Here is a 24321-nt window from a genome sequence, read left to right as displayed (position 1 = left end):
AGAAGTTAATTTGACTCATTTCTTTTCCTGGAACTTTTGTCTCATTCAAGGTCACCATGGCGTCTGGTTTCGCTAGTGGGGTTTTGTTAAGTTATCAGGGCCTTGATTGCCACTTGATACAGGAATTTGACTCACGAATACCCGACAACACTGAACGGAAGTGTCTGTAGACTGTTTTGGGGCAGATGATCAAAGTGATCTGTTAAAGGCTCACTTCACCCACTTACCTCTATTGCAGATTTGTTTTTATTTGCCCAGTTTCTGAGATTTCTGCCTCCACTCCGAGACAATGGAGGTGAATTTCAGCGCCCAGATCACACTAACAACAGGGAGTAGCCTATTACCAATGAAAACTGTTCACAAAAAGGCCTGTGGACTATCCAGAGTAACAGGGACACTAAGTCTAGAAAGATAACTTTTGTAATTTTTCAGTGCTGGGAGCACCACAAACAAAACTCCATTCACCTCAGCAGAAGGGCAACAGCAAAAGTATTACACATGGAGAACTAAAAAAACAACAGTTTTTAAACCGCTTGATACCGCTTGTGGAGAGAAAATGTTCCAGTTTTGTAAATTGGGTGAACCAAGCCTTTTTACACTTGTGGATTCTGTAAGCAAAATTTCAACTGGTGATTTGTCTGAGTATCCAGCATTAATCTGATGTTTCTCCTTTTTATTTGCCTCCTCAGCATGTGTAAGGTGATGGTTTTGGAGAGGAAATGCACAGACAGAGCAGTGAGGCTCCGCTCAGCACTGGAGAGCCAACTCGACACTGGGGTGTCCAGCTCTGATGTGTGGGACAAGACTGTCTCCTTCTTCACAGTAAAGAAGGCCTTGATTTTCCGTAACGGCTACACCAAATCCTCCAGAGAGGCCATGCGGCTGTTCCCCTCACCTGCTGAGGACGTGACACCGCTGTGCTGCCAGTAAGAGGTGGACACACACATAAAGAGGACATGAAATGAGATGGGATGTGTGGGACGGTGTCTACAAGCTTCATAGTACTGAACATTGTCAAGAAGAAGCTCCAAATGGAAAACATTCTTCAGATGAAAAAGGACTTTAATTCTTGTGTTCTCATCGGTGTTTTCACTTCAGTTGGCTGGAAAATGTGGAAACGATGGGAGATTTATACCATATACCCTGTGATCTTATTGGTTCACATATTGGCATTAAAATGTGCATTGTATGCCTTAAGCCTTAGTACTCATTGAAACGGGTCACCTGAAGACCATGTTGTTGAGGTGGTTAAACTAAAGCCATATTCCTTTGTATAAAGGGGAAATGTGTATGCCAATGCATACTTTGTTTTGTAAATTTTTTTACATTGTGTTGAGTGGTTATTTTTAGTGAAGTATGAAATGTCGCTGAAAGTGTGCTAAATGTGCAATATGCGCTTTCGTATGCAAGTTGAGAATAAAGTGATATTGATGTTTTCCTCACATTGTTTGATTCAAAAATTATTTCCTATTAAAAATGATAGATTATATTGACTAGCCATTTTCAAATGTAAATTATTGGAGTGTATTTGATTCACAGGGAGTAGGAAATAGGGGGGTACAATTTCCATATTATCACTGTCTTAATGAATATCGCCCTCTGGTGGCCTTTTATAGTTTGCCTTCATGTAGTCTTGCATTGCCAGACCTAACACCAGCCTGATTGTCTCTCAGATTGTGGGAAAAAGTACAATAATATGAAAGGATATTATGAGGGCCATTCTGTTATTGGTACATATAAAAGAAAAACAATTCAGTAACCGATTACCCATCTACAACAGACACATTAGTTAGAATGTGACAGTTTTGTCATAAGATTCAAGAAGCAATGCATGTTGCCGTTTTAACTAAACACTGCATTATACACGTTTACTCTTCTAATTAAGACATAACTAAAATCATAAACTGCAGTAGTTATCGAAGAATTATAATAAAAATCAAATTTGAAAGTATAATATAAAAAAAACACTTAAAAAATGCATTTGACACACGTCTACTATTCTGCGCCTCTTGAAAAGACATTTTATTTTACATAGGTCATTGTCACAGCAGACGTTTTGACTTGTCACAGTAGGAAAAGCACAGGTGTTACCAACATTAATGTTGGCTCCGTTCTATTCTACGTAAGTGTCCCAGTAAGTCATGCACAATACTCTAAAACTGAAACAGCTAAATAGTATTCAGCCATCATTAACTTTACAATAACGTTTCTACCGTGACATGTCAAAAAGTCTTCAGTGAAAAAGGCCTTCGCAGAGTTGAAAACCGATATGCTGTCTGTAGAGCAGCACATTTGTGTAAACAGCAGCTGGGACAGAAGAGGTTACCCTGGATCTGATTTGGAATTATTACAGCTTTATTAATCATATGCTAAATTCAAAAAGCAGACATTCAGCAACAGTTTAACATTGTAGCAGCGGGAATATGCGAATTAACAATAAACTGGGTGTACTTCACACCATGCATTTTGCTTAAGTACATGGACGCCAAAGTAACGGTCTGCATGTTGAAAATCAATCACTGAAGATTAAACTCAGCGGCACTTTGCTTTCCAGGAATCTATTCTGGGGATTGACACAAGAGTGTTGGCCCGAGAAATAAAGAAACTGCTGGGGAAGAAATCAAACTGAACAACAAAATAAATAGTCAAAGAAAAAAATGTTGAAGGATATAATGTTGGTCTGTTTTATTGTTAATTTAGACATGTCTGATATTTCATTGCAACAAATGGAATCTTTCACAAGTCCAAAGTTCACTTTGTCACAAAGGTATAGCTTTATGGAAAAAAATAAAAAACTATTCGTTCTTTTCCCCATTTTGCTTTTGAGGTTGATAAAATAAACTTTAAACATACTAAATCCAAAAAAAAAATTCTGTCCCTCACTCAATTTCCAGTTCGAACCTACATGAAGACCCAACAGCAAGAGCCCCGGAGAAAAGGACAGGTTAGCAACCATGTGACAGTGAAACCTTCTGCCATTTAAAAAAAAAAAAATCTGACCAAAAACAAACTTCAACCAAACAAACAAAAGGGAAAAGAAGATAAAATCAAATGCCACTCTTAACACGCGGTGGGTCAAATCCCCAAACATTTTTAGTTGAACTTAACATGGCAGCCCAATATTAGGGGAGGAGGGAGAGGGGTTTGAAAGCCAAAAAAAGTTTCCAACCTAAAACAGAATTCACGAGTTATTCCCATCAACCGAACAACTATTGGTTTTTTTTAACATTAAATTCTCTCAGCTCGCCATTCTGGCAGTAACACAACCTGTCTCAGCAGAGTCCCAGATCTCTTGTCTCAAGCTTGGCGAGAAACTCAGTCATCAACTCTAGACTGAATCAGAGGGGCAAAGCGTAAATTCTATTTTAGTGCGTTCCCCCCTTTACCGCCATTGTGTTTTTGTGTTAAACATTACAGAGATGTTGCCAAAAGTGGATGATTTTTAGACAACAGATAGTTTCTGCTTAAAGTTAATTTGAAGAGGTCATATGAGGGAGGGAAGTGAGTAAGAGGCATGGTGTATACTCCGTGTGTGTACTCGGCATGGGTCAGTGTGTAAAAAGAGAAAATCTGGTTGTTTTTTTTCAGTTGGTAGGTGTCCCAACTTTATTTGCAGGGTGTGTGTGTGTGTGTGTGTGTGTGTGTGTGTGTGTGTGTGTGTGTGTGTGTGTGTGTGTGTGTGTGTGTGTGTGTGTGGGTTGAGGTTGGCCATTAGGGCAAAGAGTTCAACAAATCCTGCAGGAAGAGGTCTGGGTCTGCAATTTCAGCGAGGAGACCTGGAAGAAAAACATGAAGTCAAGCTTCTTCATAACGTCACATTGGGGAACTTGCGCGTCACAAATGAAAGTAAGCAATGCTGCCTCAGAGACCATTCCAGTTCAGCCAGTTGGCTCGTTGAGGATTTGTCCCTTTTCCCAAATTAATTCAGATTTCAAGTATAATCTCTCTGAAGCTGTCCGAAGAATCTTTCTATCATTTGAATTTTGATAATAATTGGGCAGTTCTCAAGTTAATCAGGTGTGTATGTGTACTGACCTACAACATCACAGAATTCTGACAAGGACTCGGCGGGCATGAGCTCATCCTGGAAGGCCCGGAGCACGCGCTCTGAGGCCTCGTAGATGGGCATGTCGTTGTGACGGACATATTCTGCCAGCGAGAAGGACCAGCCCCCCTCTGTGTTGCTGGTGGGTACTTTCTGTACGGCCAAAGACAAGAAAAAGAGAAGTGCGGGGGGAAAAAGCAGTGAGTTCAGTCACTGTATTTTTAGTCTCCGAAGTGGAAATACATGTTTTATCATACATGATGCCAGTACTACTGATGTCAAAGAAAAGAGGTCTCAAACTTCACTTGACTTTATTAAAAGGAGGTTTCTGTTGGCCGCGTCAACATTCAGCTCTGTTTTTTGCCGTTACAGTTCATCAAGCCTTTCTTTAGGCATTAACTTTGTTTAATTTTTAAACACTTATGACCAACACTGATCAGGGCCCAATCGATCAAAGCATGCCAACAAAAAACATAACATACATAGTAGAAGATCATCTGAATGATGTTTGTGGCATCACCAGGCACATTTACCCTGAACATGTCGTAGACGAGATCCACCAGGCCCCAGAAGAGAAGAGGCGAGCGATAGACTGCATATTCCTTTGGTGCTTTATCTGTGAGTCTGATAATAAAAAGAGAAGAAGATGAACGTAGGAGCTTTTTTCAAGATATATTGTATTTTTTTCTCCAAAATAATAATACAATAAATAAATAAAATACAGTACACAGCATCCAATATGGTTTTCTTAACTCCGACCTGCTTCACACAACACTGGTGTATTAGAAATGCTTGAAACAGGCTTCATTATGGCCGTTGGCGGCCATCCTTAACCCCCACCCATGGAGCAAAATGATCATTTGATGCTTCCCAAATCCCAACTTGATCCAAACTGAAGGGATTTAACTAATATGGACAAAAATGCTGCATCAACCATGCGTCAGTTTTAAAACAAAGCTGGACAGAAAAATAAAAAAGGAGGTGTCATACTTGTTGGTGCAGACTGCTGAGACCTTGCGGGCGTGTGCGTTGACCAAGAGTCTTCGTAGGAAGTATAAACGTGAACTCCTCCAGCGTTCAGGCGGCAAGATGTGCATGGCCAAGATGGTGAAATAGTGCGGCCCTTCAACCTCGTATGAGCTCTCCACCCATTTCTCACACGGCTGCTCCTGGAAACTCTGCAGGTTCTTCTCCTCCCGGGACGTAGCCCTTGTACTGCAGTGACAGAGTTTGCAAAGCCAAGGGAGATGAGAGAAACACATGAACTATACCAGCTGAATGTTGGTTTGTGTCATCTAGCATCTGGGCATTGGTACAGATGGAACGTGTGACGTCAGATACTGTACATTTCTAAACCAAAAAGGTACATACGTGTTGAGGACGTAGAGCACAGTGTGGATGATGTAGGGGATGAGGTGGATGTTGCTCTCTCGCCCTCCTCCGCCTGTGTCCACACTGAATGATTGTTCGGTAGCAAAGCGGAGGAACAGCAGTTTGGTGTCATGGATGTTCAGTTGGTACGTTGGCTCCCGCTGGCCCGTGCACTCCTGCAGATATGTGTTGTGCCTGTGTGCCAGAGAGAAATCCAGTTGGGAATGATTTACTGTGTGCCACACGAAGGAATGTTTTACCCTGTGCACGTGTGTGTGTGGATGTATGATTTTACCTGGCTAAGCATGTAGCAAAGGCTGATTCTGGCACATGTGGCCCCCAAACAGGAAGCAGCCCATTACACTTGGTGTTGGCATTCTGGAGAGCAGCACTCTCCCACTCCTCTCGCCCACGAGCCAGCCTGCCCCGGGGAAATGGAAAAATAGAAAAACATCAGATCAGAACAAATGAAAAGTGAGTTTACAGCAGAACATTTTTACAGGGCACTCTAAACATCAGCAGGTACATGATGGTGTTTGCTGCTACCTGACAGCTGCCAGATGGCAGTCATAATGGACTATGTTAAAGTGCGACACGGTGCTGTAGCCCTGCTGCTTCCGAGGCTTGTTTTCGAAATCCTCCAAGGCCACACGCTTTGTGAAAGTGTAAATACCCAGGACTTTGGTTGGCTAGGATAAAAGAGACAAAAACCGAAGGGTTAACTCAAAACACCTTGATTCAGTATACATGAAGATTGCCATGTCCTACTCAGTGATTCAGAATGCTGTTCTATCATTGTATCTGCCTACAACTACTATCAGTTGCAGCTGATACATAAAATAATTTAATCCAAACTAAGAGTGCAATTTTCATAATCCTGGATGTGTACCTGGAACTTGTAACCTTCTCTACAGATACAGCAGGTCAAGCCTGGCTCCTCTATCAGTTCCTCCATTTGCTTTAACAGTGAGGTCTTGGTCACCACCTGACCTTTCTCATTGGTCTGAAAGGCAAACACATAAACCACACATTAAAAAAAAACAACAACACTGGGATGTGTAAATGAAACAAAGTGACAGTGGTAGAGGTACAAATTATTACCATTTAAACCAAGTAAAGAAAATAGAGAAAAAAAAAAGGGAAAAGTTAGATAAAAGAGGTAAAGTGTACCGTCATGCCCAGTGTTCCCAGGGCCTTCTGTCTCATGGCCATCGCCATCCGTTTCTTTTCAGATCGGGTCTCTCTGCGGGCGGCATCAATCTTCAGGTTGACATCACTGTGCTCCCTCAGCGCCTCCAGAAGGTTTTCCGCCAGCGTGCCGATGCCTTCGTCACTGGATACCTGCTCCAGCTTGTGCAAGTTGGTTATTGAATCTGTGCCTATCAGCACCTGAACAGAAGATACGATGACATCCAGTCAGTAATGTTAGGTAGGTAGGTAGGTGTGTTTGTTTACCAAGCTAAGGTTGATGTTAAGTTTGCGTGCTGGGTCTAATGTAGGGCTTTGACTCCGAACTTTGTTATTCGAATATAATTCAAATAAAAAAAAAAAAAAAAAGATATTCGAACGAATATTAGCCAGCCCTTAATATTCGAACCTGTTATGGGCATTATTTTTTGTAAATGCGTTTGCTTGTAAATGTTGTTTTCAGTTCAAATTCCGAGGCTTTTTCACGCATTTCAAAATGTAACTACACGTTGCGGCGACGCACGTCTCTCGGCCGTGGTTTGGTAGCGGTGAATTCCCCCCTAATTCTCAAAGAAAGCTGGCTTGCCCAAGGCCAGGCCAGCTCAGCGGCGTCTTTCTCCTGTCGCGTTCCGCTGTCTCTCCTACCTACACCGGCGCCGCACCCTGTCCCTTCTCCCCTTCCTACCTGCCTGCTCAGCTGCTGCACATGAGGAGAGAGCACAGAGGGGAGGGCGGGCTGCTCCTCAGTCACACAACAGAAGAGAAAGGTGACTGTTTCGGCGGCTACAGGAGAGAAATACAATACTGGCGACTCTTTTTTATTTTACAGAAAGTCGCCAGATTTGTCGCTAGTCGCTTTTGTGAAAAAAAGTCGCTAAGTTGGCAACACCGCCCACACACACTGGCTCGACGCACACACCAGCACACGAGTATAAACATCAGACCACTTACGTAGGCTACGGTGAAAGCTCCGAACTTCCTGTCGAAAGCACACTGTTTGTGTTTAATCTAGGGTCTGACTTAATTTTTTTTTTTTAGACTGAAGGCATTTAATGGTCAAAATATTATTAATAAATATTCGAATATATTCGAATATTAATATTAATATAAAAACGAACTTCGAATATGAAGTCAAAGCCCTAGTCTAATGGGTTTTAATGGTTTATCTAATTACTCCTCCATACATGGGAACAGTTTACATGGGAACATTCATAATATTTTGTACCTGTGTGGGGGGATGTTGGGTAGCCAAACCACGGAGCAATCTGAGAATGAAGGGTAGAGCTGGTCTGGAGAGGAACTTCTTCCAGACATCAGCATCCAGACTAATGAGAGAGTGCAGAACAAGAAGAGAATGGTTTAAACAATCAAGCACATATATTTAATTATATCAAAAAGTATTGATAAGACTCTTTGGGCAAATGAAGATGAGGGAAGACCTACTTTTTGGCATTCGGGATATGTTTCTTCATGTAGTCCAGTGCACTCTGTGTGATTCCTTTCTGGAGAATAAGATCTTTCAGCTGATGGCCATTGCTGTTATTTTTGATTCCAGAAGCGATTTTACAGAAGCAATCCAAAAACACTTTGTCATCTGCACTGTGCTCCTCGTCGTACCTTAGAAAACAAAGCCAGGGTTCAGTTCTACTTCGTCACAAACCGTAATAGCCAAACACACTCTGAAGAAGTATGGTTCACACACATTTGCCTGAAATGGTCGGCCTGGTTTGATAATGTAACAACTCTTTCTGAAGTGTTTCTATCAATTTAAAGCTATAGTGTGGAGCTGATAGTCTTAATTAGCTTTGTACCAACTCATTTGGAAATGGCTTGAATGTAACGGACGTTCATTAATGTCAAAAAGTTACGCACTAAAGCTTTAAAGACCTGAACAGGATTCATTTTAAAAACTCGAAATACGTGTGTATTTTTAAGTGAAAGCTGATGCCCACTTGTCAAAGCTGCAACATGGTTTGAAGCGTTCCACCAAGATCCTCATCTTCTCCAGTTCACCGAAGGACAGGTATGGGATGATGCGCAGCAGACCCTGCAGCACGCTGGGGTTGGAGCGCACAAACGGGGTGTTGATCTGGTCTAACAACATGACCAGCTGATCTTTGTCTCCTGTCAGCAGCAGGTTACCCTGCAAAAGACAAACCAGTCCCTGTTTGAATCAAACAAGTTACAAGCATAAAATATTTACTGTCTTTGATATTATTATGGTGTCAAATGTTTTTTACTCAAAAGGGTGAATGTGCATTAGATGCTCACCTTGTCCTCTGAAATCTCAGCGTTGGCTTCGTCCAGAATGATCTCCATTATGCTCAGAACTTGCTCCGCTATGGAGGCTCCACCACTGTCCTTGCTCTCCTGTTCTGCCACTAAAGCCTGAGGGAAAATAACATTAAAACTGTTTTCTAAAGCACTTATAGTAACTAATAAACTGTATTATGAAAGTCTGGTTAAGATTGCACTACAATTTGAAATTTGATCAATTGAACTGCATAAGATTTACCTTCCTCCCCACTAATCAGACTACACAACACAGTTACATAGTCACTGTAACACTCACCAGGTTTAGAGTTCCCAGCATGACGTTGAGTGTGTTCATCTCTGGTTTGACCAGCTGCTGCCTGTTGATCTTCACCTTCCCACAATAACTGAACAACTTCAGCAAAACCTGTGAGTGAGACACTTCACTTCAATACATTTTAAAGGAGATAGGAATTCTGGATGGATAAACTGTCTGGAATTGTTTCTACAGTGGCTTTATTGTCAGTATTAATAGCCATGCTCTGCTTAGTAAAGAGTAAAGGGTTAAAATGTTAAAATAATCCATGTTAGACTACAGGAGAGAAATGCTGATTGGGCTGAATGATAATTTTTCAGACTTTCAATCACATTATTCTGTTGGAATATGTTACAACTCATTTTATTTTCCACGCAGGTGGAAGATAGTTTAAATTTCCAAATGTTTTGCAGTATGTTTTGAAGGTCGGCGAAAAAAGATTACAGTCTTATTGTAAAGGGCTTACAGTGAGCAGATGTCTTCCTTGTTTAAAATCTTTGATTCCAGAAAGCCGGCTGAGCATACACTCCAGTCCTCCACACGGTGCCATGACTCCTGCCATCTTGTACACCTCCTCATCATCCTCCTCCTCATCTGTAATAAGGTCAGGACATTGCACATTGATCTTTTCTACTCCTCTTTCAGAATGGATTGAATACTTGTGAAGGCAAAGAGCAGGTCCTTGAGGCTAATGGCTTATGCATTGGTAAACATCACTAATATATGTGACATTTAGGAGAAAATACTCTTAATCTAACCTGTGGTTGAGTCCAGTGACTCTATGAACTCCTCAGTGGCATCTCCCAGCAGACCTCTCATTCGATAGATGATTCTCATTGGCTCACCCTTGGGGGGGAAAAAAGACAGCAGACTCCATGACTAACAGTAATTGCCTTATTACACTGCTATTTATAGAAATGTAAGCATTTAATGACAATTTGCATGATTCAAAATGTTTTTAAAAGGGTCAATCATTCACTGTCAAACTCACTAAGACTCTTACCTCATTTGTAGGGCACCAGACCTTCTTATAGACCTCTGCCACCGACAGATCCAAGCTAATGATTTTGTTGTTAACCAGAAGCTGAGGAAAACAGGGTTGCATTAAATAAGTGTCTTGCAACAGGTCAGCTTTTAGAATTCAATGAGAAACTGCGAAGAGTTTAATGCAAGTTAGCGTCAAAACAAGAAACCGCGTTTTAAATATGCAGGGGATAGAAAGGGCAGCCTAAAGTATACATTTTACCTCCATGCCACTGTCGTCTTCAAGAAGCGCCACCAGGTCGCAGTCTTGGCAGATTTTGTTCTTGATGTCCCTCATTAGAGGGCCAATGCCAGGCTCGTTGCTGCTGTAGGGGTTTCCTGGCATGCGACCCTGCAGGAAGTCCTCCTGCTGAGGATCCTTTTCCAGTGTCACAAAGAACTCTGTCACCTCATTCTCCTCCTAAACACAGAGGATGAAAATAAAAGCCCCAGATGAAGACAAATTCAGTAAGCATTTTCCTGTAGGACTTTCCTAATTGAAATGCACCATAGAAAAGGTAACTCACAGGATAGATGATGCTGCACAGTCTCTCAAAAATGAACACGGGTGTCCTGTAGTCGTCCAGGTTGTACCGCTTTGCTGTCTCTATGCACACTGCCATGAATGCTTTGGTTTCAGACTCAGTACCTATGAACAGCACAACAAGATTTACAATGTTAATGTTTCTTAACACATACATAATTACCTTTTTGTGTGTAGAGTTTTTCATCTGTAGGAAACAGTAGATTTATAATTTATACTTTTCATATTTTACTTGGATACTGAAGCAGTAATTAAAGACTTAACTAATTCAAATCTCTTCCTAACTAGGGCCCAAGCACAAAAGTGTGAGGAATCTATTGTTTTTGAAAGGATTATATTCTTTATCGCATTTTTGAGGGACTTGGGATGCTTGAAATCTCACAAAAATTGGCACACAAAGCTCTGCAGTGATTGGGCTTGGGCGTGGCCAATAGGCTACATAGCACTCCCAAATGCCAGGGTTAGGATGAAGTTCCTTTGATGTTCAGGAAATTTAGGAACACACAGTATATACTTTAAAAAATGTTTTTAAGCCAAACAGGAAGTCAGCCATCTTGGATTTTGTGCATTCATTTTCAATTTATGAACACGTTTGAGGACTTTGGGATGCACAAACTAGTGAACCTTTGCACCCATGTTCAAACTAGTAAGTATATTGATTGATATCGCAATTGGGCTTGGACATGGCACGTCGGCTCTAGCGGCCCCCAATTACTATTAGCATTTGAACACATTTTTGACGGCCCTCACCTGCGCGTATTGTGAGGTTATACAGCGATTTGGTCCATGCCTGTTTAACAGGCTCCATAGCGCCCCCCTATTACATGGAAGGCCCCAATTTTGACAAAGTTTCTCCGATTATCACATACATTTTCAATTGTATGCGTTTTTCATGTATTTTATTCAAAAATTTCCAAACTCCTTCTAGGGTGTTTATCGGATTCGTTTCATATTTGGTTGTTATAATCCTCCAACTCAAGTGACCCAAAATTGTGAAGAAAGATGATTTCCCTGGTCATGTGACCACACACCACTTTATGCCCTTTACAGGTAAGAACTTTTTTTAAATCCTCCTAGAGGACTCAACAGCTCCTTCTCAAATTCGGTCAGCATGTCAAGACTTTGACGATGCCAAATTGCAAATGTTTTGTGTTTATACATGGGCCGAGGAAGTCTGTTAGAAAATGTGCAATATGTCATTTTCAGTGCCATGCAATCTACCCAGCAAATAATGTCTAACTTGGTGCGCAGGGTCAGATGGTTAGAACATCTACTGCTGCATAAACCGGCGTCCCGCTAGTACTCCTGACGTGCCGGGAGGTACGAGGGCCCGTTCATCACTGCTTGCCGCTTTAATTGTGATTGGACTTTTTGTCTTTTAGGTTAGTATAGACACAAATAATTGCTAGAAACACCAAAATGCAGCACTGGAACCACAACAATTAATGAATTAAACATTGCTAGATAATTATGTCTGTTTTTTTGTTTGAGTCAGTGCAGACCTGTTGTCATGTCCTCCAGCATCTCTAGCAGCATGTCCTGAGTCTCATCGATGAGCTTAGTGCGCTGCACCACCAGTTTCCTCAGACACAGGTAGCCGTTGAGCACTGTGCCGACCAACCTACTTTTGAAATGCCGCTTAATGGACTCCACCTCGACGAAAGAAGAAAGCAATCCTGCAGTGGCACCGAAAACATTCATATCATTTAAATATTCAAGAAAAGGCATCGGAACAACATTTATCTGTGGTAATAAAAAATCATCTGTATCATTTATTCTGAAATGGTGTTAAAAGTCTCATCTAAACCCTACAGTACTTGTCATGTCTAATTTCATAGTCAGAAAAACAGGACCAAAATAAACATACCAGTCAAGCTCTTGAGGGCATAGCCTTGCTGTAAGTCTGTGCTCAGTGTCGCCTCCTCCAGAGACAGCAGGTTGGCGATTTCCTGAACAAGGAATTAAACAGAGAATTGAAAGATCCAGTTACATTTGCTATATTGACATCAAGTATGATATAAACATACGGATACCTCTACTGCCATATTTAATAATAGCATGAGTACCACCTTTTTTGAAATATGATGAAAAGTACAAAACGCACAATGTTATGTTCATGAAATTAAAGCTCAGATTTTCATTAATTTACACAAGTGACTGCACCTAAATATTGTAATCAAGAAAGCCAGTGGCACGTACAGATTCTATGAAAAACACTGATTTTATCTACATATACTAAATAGTAACTATATATTCTATAAAAATTTTATTATTTTAACCATTACCTTGGTGATCAGGTTACCGATGTAGGGCAGGACTCCACGGGCTGCCAAGTAAACCTTCCAGTGTGTTGGCTTGATCAACTTCTGGTACAGACCCAGGTACTCCACCGCACACTCTCCAGCTACACTCAACTCATCCAGATAGCTGACAGACACACAGTAAGAGTCATTTACACCAAGTCAGGTCTACAGTTGGGCTCTAAGTGCTCAAACTTACTTTGAGTCACCACACTACATTTACTTTTCTTGATATTAGTTGATTTTTAACAGTTTTCATACGTCGGCTGCATTACAATTTTTGTAACAAGATTTTTCTGTTATTGGTAACATATTCACTAAGGTAACAAAGAGTACATGATACTGTGTATCATTTAAGTAATGAGGAACTCTTCGTGATCTAATATTCATGAACATCTAAATACCACATAATGTGACGTTTGTTTGACTCGCTGGTTTTCTGTTTGAGGCTCATACCTCGTGAGCAGGTCCAGGACTTGTTGCTTGCGGCTGGGGATTGTGGTAAGGGCTTCCACAATAGTGCAAGCTGCCTGTCTGGCTGCCTGAGTGGCAGGTGTGAAAAGGACCTGCATCAAAAAAGAACTTTAGTCAACAATTTTATTTGAACAAGTTGCTTTAACAAGTTTGTTAAATAATAAGCTATACGACAGGATTATTATCATTTCTCAATTTCAAAATGATTATTTGATTGCTAACAAAATATATGGACATTTATAACAAATGGAACACTTATAATACAACAAAACTGTATTCATGAAGAAAAAAACTAAACAAAACTGTACCTGTCGCAGCCAGTTGTTGTGGCTCAGTTTGAGCAGACGAGGGAAGAGGCCTTCACCTTTTTTGGACCTCATGAACTGCTTCCACTTCCAAACATACTTCTCCAACAGGTACTGCCTTCGCAACTCAGTCTTCCCCTGAGGCTTTGACACAGTTTCCTGGCCTGTGGTTATCAAAATACACTCAACAGTGAAAAGCTTATCATCGTGGGGTTTTATTATTTCACTGAAAAACAATAAGAGAACCATCTTGCTACACTGATATAATGCATATTTGTTCAGATACAGTACTTACATCTTGCTGGGAGACACTTTTTCCAGGCCTCATAAGATGCTTTGGGGTCCTTCTTGAGCCAGAGTTGGGCCTGGGCATGGATTTCATTACTGTAGGGCCTGACTGTGGTTAGGGATTCAATAGCAGCATCCTATAACCAGAAGCAAACATATACTGTTGTGTAAGGGAACATGATACAACAAAGTAAAAAATGGCAGAGATTGCATATGTAATTCTTACATTTCCCAAGCTGGTGTTTTTGAAATTAAATATAGAATGTATAATTAGTCAGTGGTTCTTTGTCTAGATTACAGCTTCCACCATTGACACTTACGACTCTCTAAAGGGCAAAGGAAAACCATGAAAGCAGTAGCTGAATGGTTATGGCATATTTACCTTGTTCTTCTTGCTTGTGGGAGCAGGGGGCTTGATCAACTTTTGCAGGATTCTCAGGCACATGAGAGTAATGTTCTCCACCACTACAGGCGTCTTTATATTCACCGACATGAGGAACAGACTGAGGGCTACAAGGACAAAAAATACAATGCTATCAGACAAAGACCTCAAATGCAACATGTCTGTCTGATAGCTAAACGAAAACATGACACTGTTAAAAAAAAAAAAGCGGTGGATCTAAGTGTTAATTCAAGCCACAGCAGAGCATTAGGGCATTATATTATTAGGGCATATAGGGTATTATTAGGGCAGAGTATAGAATATACTAGGTCGGTTGTATACTAGGTTGTCATAGCTGGGGGCGTGGCTTTGCACGGAGTCGCTGTGGGGGAAAACAATCCTTTCCCCCTGACCAGGTAACATAGCGTTAACCCAGTATGGCCTACTCAAAAGCACTTTTGTCACAATCATTAAAGCTATGATATTAAACACTAGCTATATCTAAGCATATTAAATGAATAACTTCCATGTAATGGTTAGTTTTGACTGTAGCAGCGACGATAGGGGTATTAACGTTAGCCTATATTCGGCGATGTGCTATATCACACAGGAATCTACTAGCAGAGCAACATGAAGAATTACAGGTCCCTGGAGGCTTACAATTTTTTCACCAGTGGCTTTGTGAGAGTGGTTTTACATCACAAAATATCAGGGAGCGACATTTGTTTATTTCGTTGTGATGTAAAGCCATCTTGGAGGGTTACTGAAAAGCCCCATCAGACCGGAGTTTAATTTTTTAAACCTGCAGCAAGACAACACTGGCACCGTCTGTCTATTCGGCAGTATATAAAATTTCAGATCAGGATTTTTATTTAACTAATTTAAGGCGCACAACGCAGCAACTTTTCGGCATTGTACCAAGCAAAAAAAAAAATATAATTGTAAATTTAAGAAAGAGTAAAGATCAACCGCTAACAAGGTCTACGCTCAAGGTCTAATTCAAATGGTTTGTTTTCCCCCAATGCATTAACAGAAATTACGTTTTATTGGGCGTTCCCAGTAATGCTGACCAAGTCTATGGTAGATTGATGTATAGAATGCATTATTGTGATGCATCATATTGTTTATTAACTGGACCAATATCGTTCACAGAAGAACACAGAACTGCAACAATACACACAAAAAAAAGGGACTGAAGATCAAAGTCAGGAATCTGAAAAAGTTAAATCAGACTAATGCATAAAGCTACTCCCCATTAAACTAATCCACACATGCTGACACAGCATGTGAATTGATCAGGTTAGGAAATTAGGCTTACCACAACGCAACCGTAACTCCCAGCATCCTCCCTCTTTTGAAATGGAGTCTGTCAGCAGCAGCATTTCATACTGCAGATTACTGACCTATTAACAACAAAGACATAACCTTCATTAAAAAAAATCTGCTCAATCTTTGTCGTTTTAAACAAAAATGTAATTTTCCAACAAAAAACAGACATTTATATCAACAACAGAATCTCAATGCTTGTTTTACTTCATTTCTTCAGCTTCTAGTAGGACATGTAATAGGACATACCAGGTCAGGATTGGCCCAGTGGCCTTTGAGGGCAGCAGACACCTTGGCAATGATGAGGTCATTCATCTGTTGGGTGGCCTCTGGATGATCTCTAAAGCAGGATAATACAAAAGGAAACAAGAGACAGAATGATATTGAATCATCACTGCAATACACTGCATACACAGTTAAATGTGTATGTATGAAAAGATAAATCTAGATGTACAATATATGCTGTTATTCCAACACCTTATCAAGCATTAGTGCCTGGAGGTTATGCATATAACCAATGTTCCCTGAGGGAGGAAAATGAGGTACAACATAGGCATAGGAAGCCCCGCCTTCGCTTTAGGCTACAAAAGACCCTGTACAGTCTCTCCACCTCAATCTAAACTGCACCTATTGACGTGGAAGGCAGTTAGGGGGTTGACTTGTTTCCCTCTCTCAGGGAACCCTTTTGGTCAGTACCCTCTGTACAACACATTATTATGGGAATATATCATCATTTTTGGGGAGTGTGTGGCCCCAGTGGAATTGAATTCCCATAATTCTGACAGTGTTGAGTGCCACGCTTTAGCCACCAAGTTTATGTTATGGAAATCTATACATTTTTTTAAACAAGATGGGGGAGGGACATACCTGGTGAGGAGACAGACCAACTGGCGCACCTCCTCCCTCATGGCTGCTGTACCTCGCCGCAAGTTATACTCAAACAGTTCACGGATGAGACCCTGGAGGACCAGGATCTGCCGGAGGGCTGGGTTTGTGGCCAGTGCGCGAAGCAGTGTGATGCAGTGACCCGTGACAGCTGAGGCACAGCCATAGCACTTGTTTGAGGAGGTGTGGCCGCAGCCCAGCACAGAGAGGGCACGGTACTGACTGGCGGTGATGGTGGGCTGGTGGCTGCTGCTGCTGCGGGATGACTTGGTGGCAGCCTCTCTCTGCTGTAGATCATACTCCAGGAGCTCTTTACGAGATGCAAGCACTTTCTGTAAACAAAGAGAGAGGCCAGAGTTATATCTGAGCAGGGAAAAAACTAATGCAGTTTCTAGGGAAATTAACTCTTTTCCTCTCTAACCTGTATAATCTTGGAAAGTTCATCAAATGACGTCTTGCAATCTCCGCTGTACTCTTGAGCCAGCTGCTGAATGTATCTGTTCACATTAGCAGAGGAGGTACCAAGTCCTGCACCTGCTCCAGTGTCATCCTGAGTGCAACAGAGGAAAAGAAAAACTATCATGAGATAAAACTGTAGAAATAACACTTATAACTAAAACGTTGGCAGTTCTGCTAGAGAGGGATTTATGAAAAGGACATGATGTATTACTGCCATGCCAATACTGTTAGTTAACTGCAATCAAAGTATTTCAGAGATTCACATATGCTGAAAAGAGATTTTGGAAAGACTAATCCAAATAATATCCCAGGTATGTGTATTATGCATCAGGAGAAACTGTGCTTTGCATACATTTCAATTAATAGCAAATGTGTTCAAAGTGGCCTCCTTCACATCAATCATGCCTCAATTTGTTATCCAACATCTAGTATTAGACAACAACAAAAAAGTACCGTTAAGGCCCATTTTGTGACTGACCTGTGGTTTCTCTGGTGCTGCCTCATTGACTTTAGACAGGAGGCTCTCCAACTGGGGCCGGTGGCCCATCAGCTGATGGTAAACCCGGTCAGCTTTGTCCAGCAGGGTATTTATGTTGGTCACAGCCTGCAGGAAAATAATACATTAAATATTAAAAGATGCAGAGTGAAGAAAAAAGCAGATTTGCCTAACTCAGCAAAACATGGGGACAAAACTTATGATTTGCCATGCAAGCTGATTATTTGGCCGGGCCCGCTTTTTTTTTTTTTTTTTTTTTTTTGCCCCCGCCCCCTTTTTTTTTTTTTTTTTTTTTTTTTTTTTTTTTTCCCCCCCCCACACTATTTTTTTTTTTTTTTTTTTTTTTTTTTTTTTTTTTTTTTTTTTACACCCCTCCCCCCCCCCCCCGAAGGGGTCTTTTTCATCGTAGTTGATAGACCTAATAGACAACAACCACACATTTAAAATACAATTAACTTCAACGTATCCAAACATTTCCCCAATCTTTTTAGACCTGCAGAGGAAACCTGTTGCTCACCTGCACTTGTGGCACTGATACACGTTCTCACCGCAGTTGCCACACACTCCAGGGTTTGCTGGCACAGAGGCACTGCAGCGTGGACACTGGAGGGTTTCGGTGGAGGCCTGGTAGTTCTCATAAAAATCTGAGAACTCGATCATCAGGTTGGATGCGACAATGGGTAAAGGAAGGTCAATCTTCACCTCTGTTTGTCCTGGGGTCAGCTGAACTTTCTTAGCTTTGTGCCAACGAGCGGGCCTTAAAACAGACAGAAAGACAGAACTTTTACTTTATATGGTCAAGTGAATGAGAGTGAAATTGTGGCAAGTGACCACTATGTAATCTTTGTATCTTAAAAGTTCATTTATAAATAACTGTTATGAAGACATAATTAGTGAAAAGGAAGGAACTCTTTGTTAAAACATACTTATTCTTCAGCTCCACGATAGCCTGCACAGTCCTGTTGTTGTAGTAGAGGTTGATGGTGCGGACCATTTTGGTGCGTTTGAGGTCACCGATTTTAACTGTGACTTTGCTGATGGTGTGGCTGCCAATAAGCTTGACAACCTGCTGTGTGGTGGTGTAGCGGGTGTCCACTTTGATAGATGACAGTTTTATATTCTGGAGGACAAACAAGATGATTTTTAAAACAATAATTTTATGCCAGTAGGGTCTTACAAAGACACTATGGCTAGTGTTCTCATATATATATTCATAGTTTTGCCATGGTTTGTTTATAAATAACAGTAGTATATATAGTATATATACAGGTGAGCATCCTGAGCCTGGTTAAGGTTAGTTAAACTATGGTGTAACATAGTTACACCATAGTTTAACTAACCTTGCAATGCAAAAGCCGTACAAACTTACAAGTGTGTAAAAACTTGCACTGGAATTCTATTAGCTGCATGTCTTGTCTACTTAATGGCTAGAGATTGTGTCCATTTAGTGAAGTTGTGTTGCACCTACTGAAAAGGGTACTTCTGGATTGTTGCACACCAAGCAGGGGTCACTCTCCAGAAAAAATCCATCAAACTCCACTAATCCAGACAGAGTGCTGCAGGAGGAAAGATCCAATCATTACATTTTTAGGTTTTTGATATTATGTCATAACTTGAAAGTGCATTATCCTTGTGACAATATAGCATGTTTGTGTAGACATACGTGTAGATATTGGAGTTAGGGTGATTTGTCAGGATATGGTTCTGTGCCCTCAGGATTTCCACAGCTTTCTGGGAATACTCCTTTAGCTGTAACAGAATAAAGAAACAATGAACATTATTTTATAGAGACTCTGCAGCAGTATCATTGCCATACCTATGTTGTGCTGAATGATAAAAAATAAAAAGGCTTAATCATCCAGGATAACAGCTCAGAGTGATACATTTTGGACACAGTCCAGCTCATGTATTAATTGAAAGATCTGGGCATTCCTGTGTCCAATTATCCCTGTATTTTAAGCAAGATGGCCAAACTACATTAAAGCACAGCCAAACAATCTATAAGTCAAATTGGAAGGGACTACACATCCATGGAAGGACTTAAATCCCACACAAGGCTCACAAATTATATTGCCAGGGAAATTACAAACACTAATATAATATTGCTCCAGAGTCAGATTTTATGACCCGATTTCATGAAAATTACTATACTAAAATCAGTACAACCATAGCCCGTGAGGCCTTCAAACAAACCTTTTTTTCTGTCTGAGGGGTTTTGAGTGAGAAGTATCCAAGCAGGTCAACAAACTGGGCAGCTTTGCGGCCATATGCAGGCAGCTCAGGCCAGATGGCCCAAGTCAGTTCCAGTAGCAGCTCCTGCTGAGATTTACTGGAGTTCCTAGAGAGAGATATAAATGTCAAAGATGTCATTTCACCATTTAATAATGTATTAATGATTTCATTTCCACATTCTTTCCATTGTTTGTTCATGGGTGCTGCAACATTATGTTCAATCACATTAGTTTAAAAAGGTAAAATATGTACGGAGTATCGCTTATAGTTTGTAAACACAGTGTTCAAAGTTGGCCGCTCCTTCTCGACTCAGCCAGAGAGAGAACACAGGGGTGGTCGATCGAGGTAAACAGATAATTAAGAGAGGTAGTGCTGTGCAAAGCAGGAATAAAACTTGTTGCATGGAGGTTACGTTAAAGCACAAATAACAAACCCACACCTCCACGGGAAGGTGCCACATTCTCGGATTATGAGCTAATGCAGTTTTTGTATGCAGTGTGTGTGTGTGTGTGTGTGTGTGTGTGTGTGTGTGTGTGTGTGTGTGTGTGTGTGTGTGTGTGTGTGTGTGTGTGTGTGTGTCAAAGCCACTACACACTTCTACTGGGTCATAAGTGATGATTGAGAGGGATTACTTATTACTATTACTTGTATTAGTCTATACATTGTGTTTTTGAGGAAAGCACTTTACATTATACCTTTAAAGAGGCTGTCCTGTGTAAACTAGACACGCTTTGGGTTTGAGTTTTGGACTAAACTAGGCTGTCTATGTCCCACTGTGTTAGATATCTATAGTACCTGTAGATATGAAGCGCCAAGCAGTGGGCTTGCCAGCGCACAGCAGATGAGTTTGACTCCAGCAGGAAGCAACGCAAGAACTGGATCAGTGTCTCCTTGTCTGCAAACTTGTTAAGCTGACTGACCAGAGCCATACACAGCTGATCCTCCTGGCTGCCAACTCCATCACCTGTGGTCAGTCCGCAAAGACACAACACAGTCAAGACACTAGCACCTACTATCCGTTTTTGATAACCATATATCCTGTTCAGGTTTATTGTTAAGCATTCAATGTGTGTCATCGAAACAAGAAGAACTAAAATAAAAGTATGAGAAAGTCTGTGTCTTGTCTCACCCTCTTTGTCTTTTTCCCTGTCCTCCTTTTTGCTCTTTTTACTGGAGGACTTGCTCTGAGAAGACTGAGAAGCTCCTGCCTGTCCAGCACTACTCGATCCTCCTCCTGAGAATGATGAAGAGGAGGAGCTGGCCAGCACCTTACTGCCACAAAGGGCACAGGAGAGCAGTTGCAAAAGTACTGGGGAAACACCCTCATCCACTAGGAAGCTGACCTGGAGCAGGAAGTACAACACAGCTGGATAGAGAAGAGAAACAGATAAAAAGAGGGAAAAGAAACACAAACTATGTTAAACCTGTGTGTGGCCTTAGATCTTTGTTTTAAGTTACAGAAGCTGATCTGAAACAACTTACAGTCGTCCTTCATGCAGAACTTCTGCCAGTTGATCGTCCTCTGAGTGGCAATTTCTGCACAAGCTTTTAGATGTTCCATCTGCACCAAGAGAACAAGTTACACTTAAGCACAGAAAGTTAAATCCTTACAGCAGCCGGCAGAGCACAAAAACTTAAAAATTGAATATTAACAAAAGTTAAGTAGATGGAGTCTATGGAATATATGCACATAATATGTTAACTTACTAAGACAAAAACTTAGTATGTTTTAGTATGAACAAAACATAATTTAAAGCCATTAAAAGCATACAAAAGAAGCTCTGTAGGAGTAGTCTTAATAGCCGTTCAGAGGACACTCACTAGATTGATGAGTGTGTCATACTGCAGAGCTGACCCAGACGTGGCTGTGACCACACCAGCCCGGAGGAAGATGCCCTGCTCCTCCAGGAGCTTCTTGATGCTGCGAACATGGGAGTCAAGAGTGTGCAGATCGCGCAGCTGACGATATTTTTCCTTTGAGCCGCAGATAAACAGCAACAGCTTTCTGACTTGCCTCCTGACGAATGGTGTCTGTTGAATCATGAGATACTGAAGAGAAATTTGAGACAGAATTAGGGGTTGTATTTATGCCTTTTGTGTGGACAGATGTTGAAAAGGAAAATCACATGAATAATACACTCAATTGCTTACTTCAGACAGATAGTAGAACCAGGAATGGTCAAAGACAGGAGGTGGGATACGTGGGTTGGTGTCAGCAATCTTCTTGATCTGATACGGCAGCCGAAGCACCATTTCAGTCAATAGCTGGGAGTAGGCTTCAAACACATCAGCAGCATGTCCCTAATGGAGGAGCAACTCATTAAGTTCACATTATCCTTTTACAAAAATCACATTTTCAAGTTTTAAAAGATATAGATCGGATACCTTGACATATTGGCGCAGGAAGAAAGGGCTCATGTCTGGCGGAGAGGAGGCTGTGTGTGGGCGGAGGAGCTGGCTGGTGGTCGCAGGCTCTTCTTCACCCTGTTGGCTCTTCCAGAACTCCAAGAGCGATTTGAGCACGTGGAGACAGTAGTCAATAGCACCCAGGCTGAGCAAGGCAGTCGCTGTGGCGTTCGAAATAAGCGAGGATGACTGGAAGAGAGAAAGAGGGTGCACCTGCCATGTAGTACAATGTACAAGAAACTTAGTTTTGAGTGCTCATGGTGAAGTAAAAGCTGTCCATGAAGAAATTCAGTCAGATAGAAACTAGAAAAGTTCACGCAGTGAAGTGCAGAATTCCATCAGGTGTGCCTCCCTCTTAACTTACCACCCACCCATTACTGTATTAGACATTTAATATGTTAGACTTCAGTGAAATATGGTGAAATCATTGAGAACTGCCTTAAGAAAAGAAAGAGGATGTACCTCAGAAGAGGATTTGGAGCCAGACTTGGTTCGAGACATGAAGACGCTGAGCAGTCTCATGATGACTAGGTGAACTTCATTGATGGAGCTACGCTCATTCTTCTTGGAAACGTCCTACAGAGGAATTACATAAATTGGAGTAAAACAATGACACATTAAGCCTGATTCATCACAAGGAATCTGTGGTTACCTTCTTGTGCATGCAAAGCTCAGCAATAAGCTGTGCTAGTAGGTCATCCAAGGCACCCTTATCCTTTTCATCCTCGCCATCCAGATCAGAAGTCAACATGAGGATAACCTGCATGTAAGGGATGGCTTGGACTCCACCTACGTTGTGGAGCTGAGAAAGATGCTGAAGCAAGCGCTCCAGTAGCATAAGACGAACCATGTGTAGCCTGACAAGAAACACAAAATTAAAAAAAAAACAATTTTACTTCTACAACTGAGAAGACCATTTTCAGCATACTGTGTTTGTTATTTTAATGATGACAATCTACTGCTCCCCAAAAGCAAACGTATCCCAAATCTCTTTCCTCCCCATGGTCATGGTAGTGGCCGTGGATGGTAGAGAGGCAGGGTCTTAACAGAGCTTCAATTTGAGCCTTCCTATTTAATATCAACTTATTCTCGCATTTGGGATGTCTGACCTGTTGCTTGTGTGGATGTCTCCCTCGGTCTCTCCTTCTCCCTCTGAGCCTTCGCCTTCCTGCTGGGCTGTGGTGGTACTGATAGCCCCAGTGCTGGAGCTCACACTGCCTGGACCCGCAGGGTGGCCTTCCACTGTTGTGTCCCCATATGCACTACTGCGTCCAGACACTGTACACACACATGCATGAACAAATGTAACTAAGCAAACTGGAAACATGGCAACATAAAATATGAAAGTGTTATGGTTTAATTTTTTTAAATGACTAAGTGATATGGGCTTCTTAAAAATGACTGACACCTGAAAAGGACTGAGTGGCATGAAAGGTTATGAAAACCTTAGTTTGAGGTTATCATAACTTTAAACTGAGGTGTGGGGGAAGGGAATGTTGGACAAGGTACCATGTATGATGATCTGTAATTTAAGAAATACTGTAGATTGCCATCACAATTTATCAACAGCTAAAAAAACACAGTGTAGGGTTTAGTACTCCTTCACACACCTGTCTGAAAAGTCTGTAAAAGACTTAGACTGATATCTGATATGTTTTTTAGATACTATATGATTTATTTTCAGACATACATATATAACATTTTGAATAACAGGCTGGCATGGGGAAAAAAAAAGAAAAAAAGAAAAAGAAAAAAGTGTCTCGCATTTGGTTGTGTTCTGAAATCTCTCACCACTGTGCTCCCCTGCTACAGAGTCGATTGCAGAGCCTCCACTCTCTGAGCCCACACTGCCGCCATGCTCAGCTGGGGAGGTCCGCAGCGTGGAGCCATCAGTGGCAGCTGTGCTGCCCTCATCATCTGATGCTGGGGCTGAAATCATAGCAATGGCTGTAACAGTAAATACAGGGCAGTCATCGGGCCAGGATACATGATTTTTGTTTATACTTGTGCACCAACAGTGTAACAAAG

General features: G+C 41.4%; 1 protein-coding gene across 1 annotated transcript in view; it reads right to left on the bottom strand.

Moving 5' to 3' along the window:
• Nucleotides 1–2334: 2334 nt before the first annotated feature.
• Nucleotides 2335–24321, bottom strand: part of ubr4 (ubiquitin protein ligase E3 component n-recognin 4) — a 62807-nt gene continuing 40820 nt past the window's right edge. The window contains exons 58-104 of the mRNA XM_039800440.1: nt 24085–24222; nt 23403–23571; nt 22946–23150; nt 22756–22869; nt 22273–22482; nt 22039–22188; nt 21709–21936; nt 21370–21448; nt 21017–21253; nt 20683–20851; nt 19849–19993; nt 19319–19404; nt 19124–19211; nt 18582–18775; nt 18173–18412; nt 18037–18073; nt 17638–17763; nt 17122–17250; nt 16683–17032; nt 16065–16155; nt 15808–15892; nt 14490–14617; nt 14115–14244; nt 13823–13983; nt 13497–13606; nt 13026–13167; nt 12608–12689; nt 12243–12416; nt 10724–10845; nt 10420–10617; nt 10177–10257; nt 9932–10019; nt 9640–9767; nt 9177–9284; nt 8876–8992; nt 8557–8747; nt 8048–8221; nt 7830–7929; nt 6587–6805; nt 6306–6419; nt 5963–6105; nt 5712–5837; nt 5417–5611; nt 5036–5260; nt 4579–4669; nt 4036–4198; nt 2335–3776 (exon numbers count right to left, since the gene is read on the bottom strand). Coding sequence (XP_039656374.1) covers nt 3712–3776; nt 4036–4198; nt 4579–4669; nt 5036–5260; nt 5417–5611; nt 5712–5837; nt 5963–6105; nt 6306–6419; nt 6587–6805; nt 7830–7929; nt 8048–8221; nt 8557–8747; nt 8876–8992; nt 9177–9284; nt 9640–9767; nt 9932–10019; nt 10177–10257; nt 10420–10617; nt 10724–10845; nt 12243–12416; nt 12608–12689; nt 13026–13167; nt 13497–13606; nt 13823–13983; nt 14115–14244; nt 14490–14617; nt 15808–15892; nt 16065–16155; nt 16683–17032; nt 17122–17250; nt 17638–17763; nt 18037–18073; nt 18173–18412; nt 18582–18775; nt 19124–19211; nt 19319–19404; nt 19849–19993; nt 20683–20851; nt 21017–21253; nt 21370–21448; nt 21709–21936; nt 22039–22188; nt 22273–22482; nt 22756–22869; nt 22946–23150; nt 23403–23571; nt 24085–24222 — 6845 coding nt within the window. The 3' untranslated portion in view covers nt 2335–3711. The remainder of the gene's footprint in view (nt 3777–4035; nt 4199–4578; nt 4670–5035; nt 5261–5416; nt 5612–5711; nt 5838–5962; nt 6106–6305; nt 6420–6586; nt 6806–7829; nt 7930–8047; nt 8222–8556; nt 8748–8875; nt 8993–9176; nt 9285–9639; nt 9768–9931; nt 10020–10176; nt 10258–10419; nt 10618–10723; nt 10846–12242; nt 12417–12607; nt 12690–13025; nt 13168–13496; nt 13607–13822; nt 13984–14114; nt 14245–14489; nt 14618–15807; nt 15893–16064; nt 16156–16682; nt 17033–17121; nt 17251–17637; nt 17764–18036; nt 18074–18172; nt 18413–18581; nt 18776–19123; nt 19212–19318; nt 19405–19848; nt 19994–20682; nt 20852–21016; nt 21254–21369; nt 21449–21708; nt 21937–22038; nt 22189–22272; nt 22483–22755; nt 22870–22945; nt 23151–23402; nt 23572–24084; nt 24223–24321) is intronic.

The sequence above is a fragment of the Perca fluviatilis genome, chromosome 5 (assembly GCF_010015445.1).
Source record: "Perca fluviatilis chromosome 5, GENO_Pfluv_1.0, whole genome shotgun sequence".
Classification (NCBI taxonomy): Eukaryota; Metazoa; Chordata; class Actinopteri; order Perciformes; family Percidae; genus Perca; species Perca fluviatilis.
The sequence above is the reverse complement of the archived record's forward strand: the minus strand, read 5'-3'. Positions and strand labels throughout refer to the sequence as shown.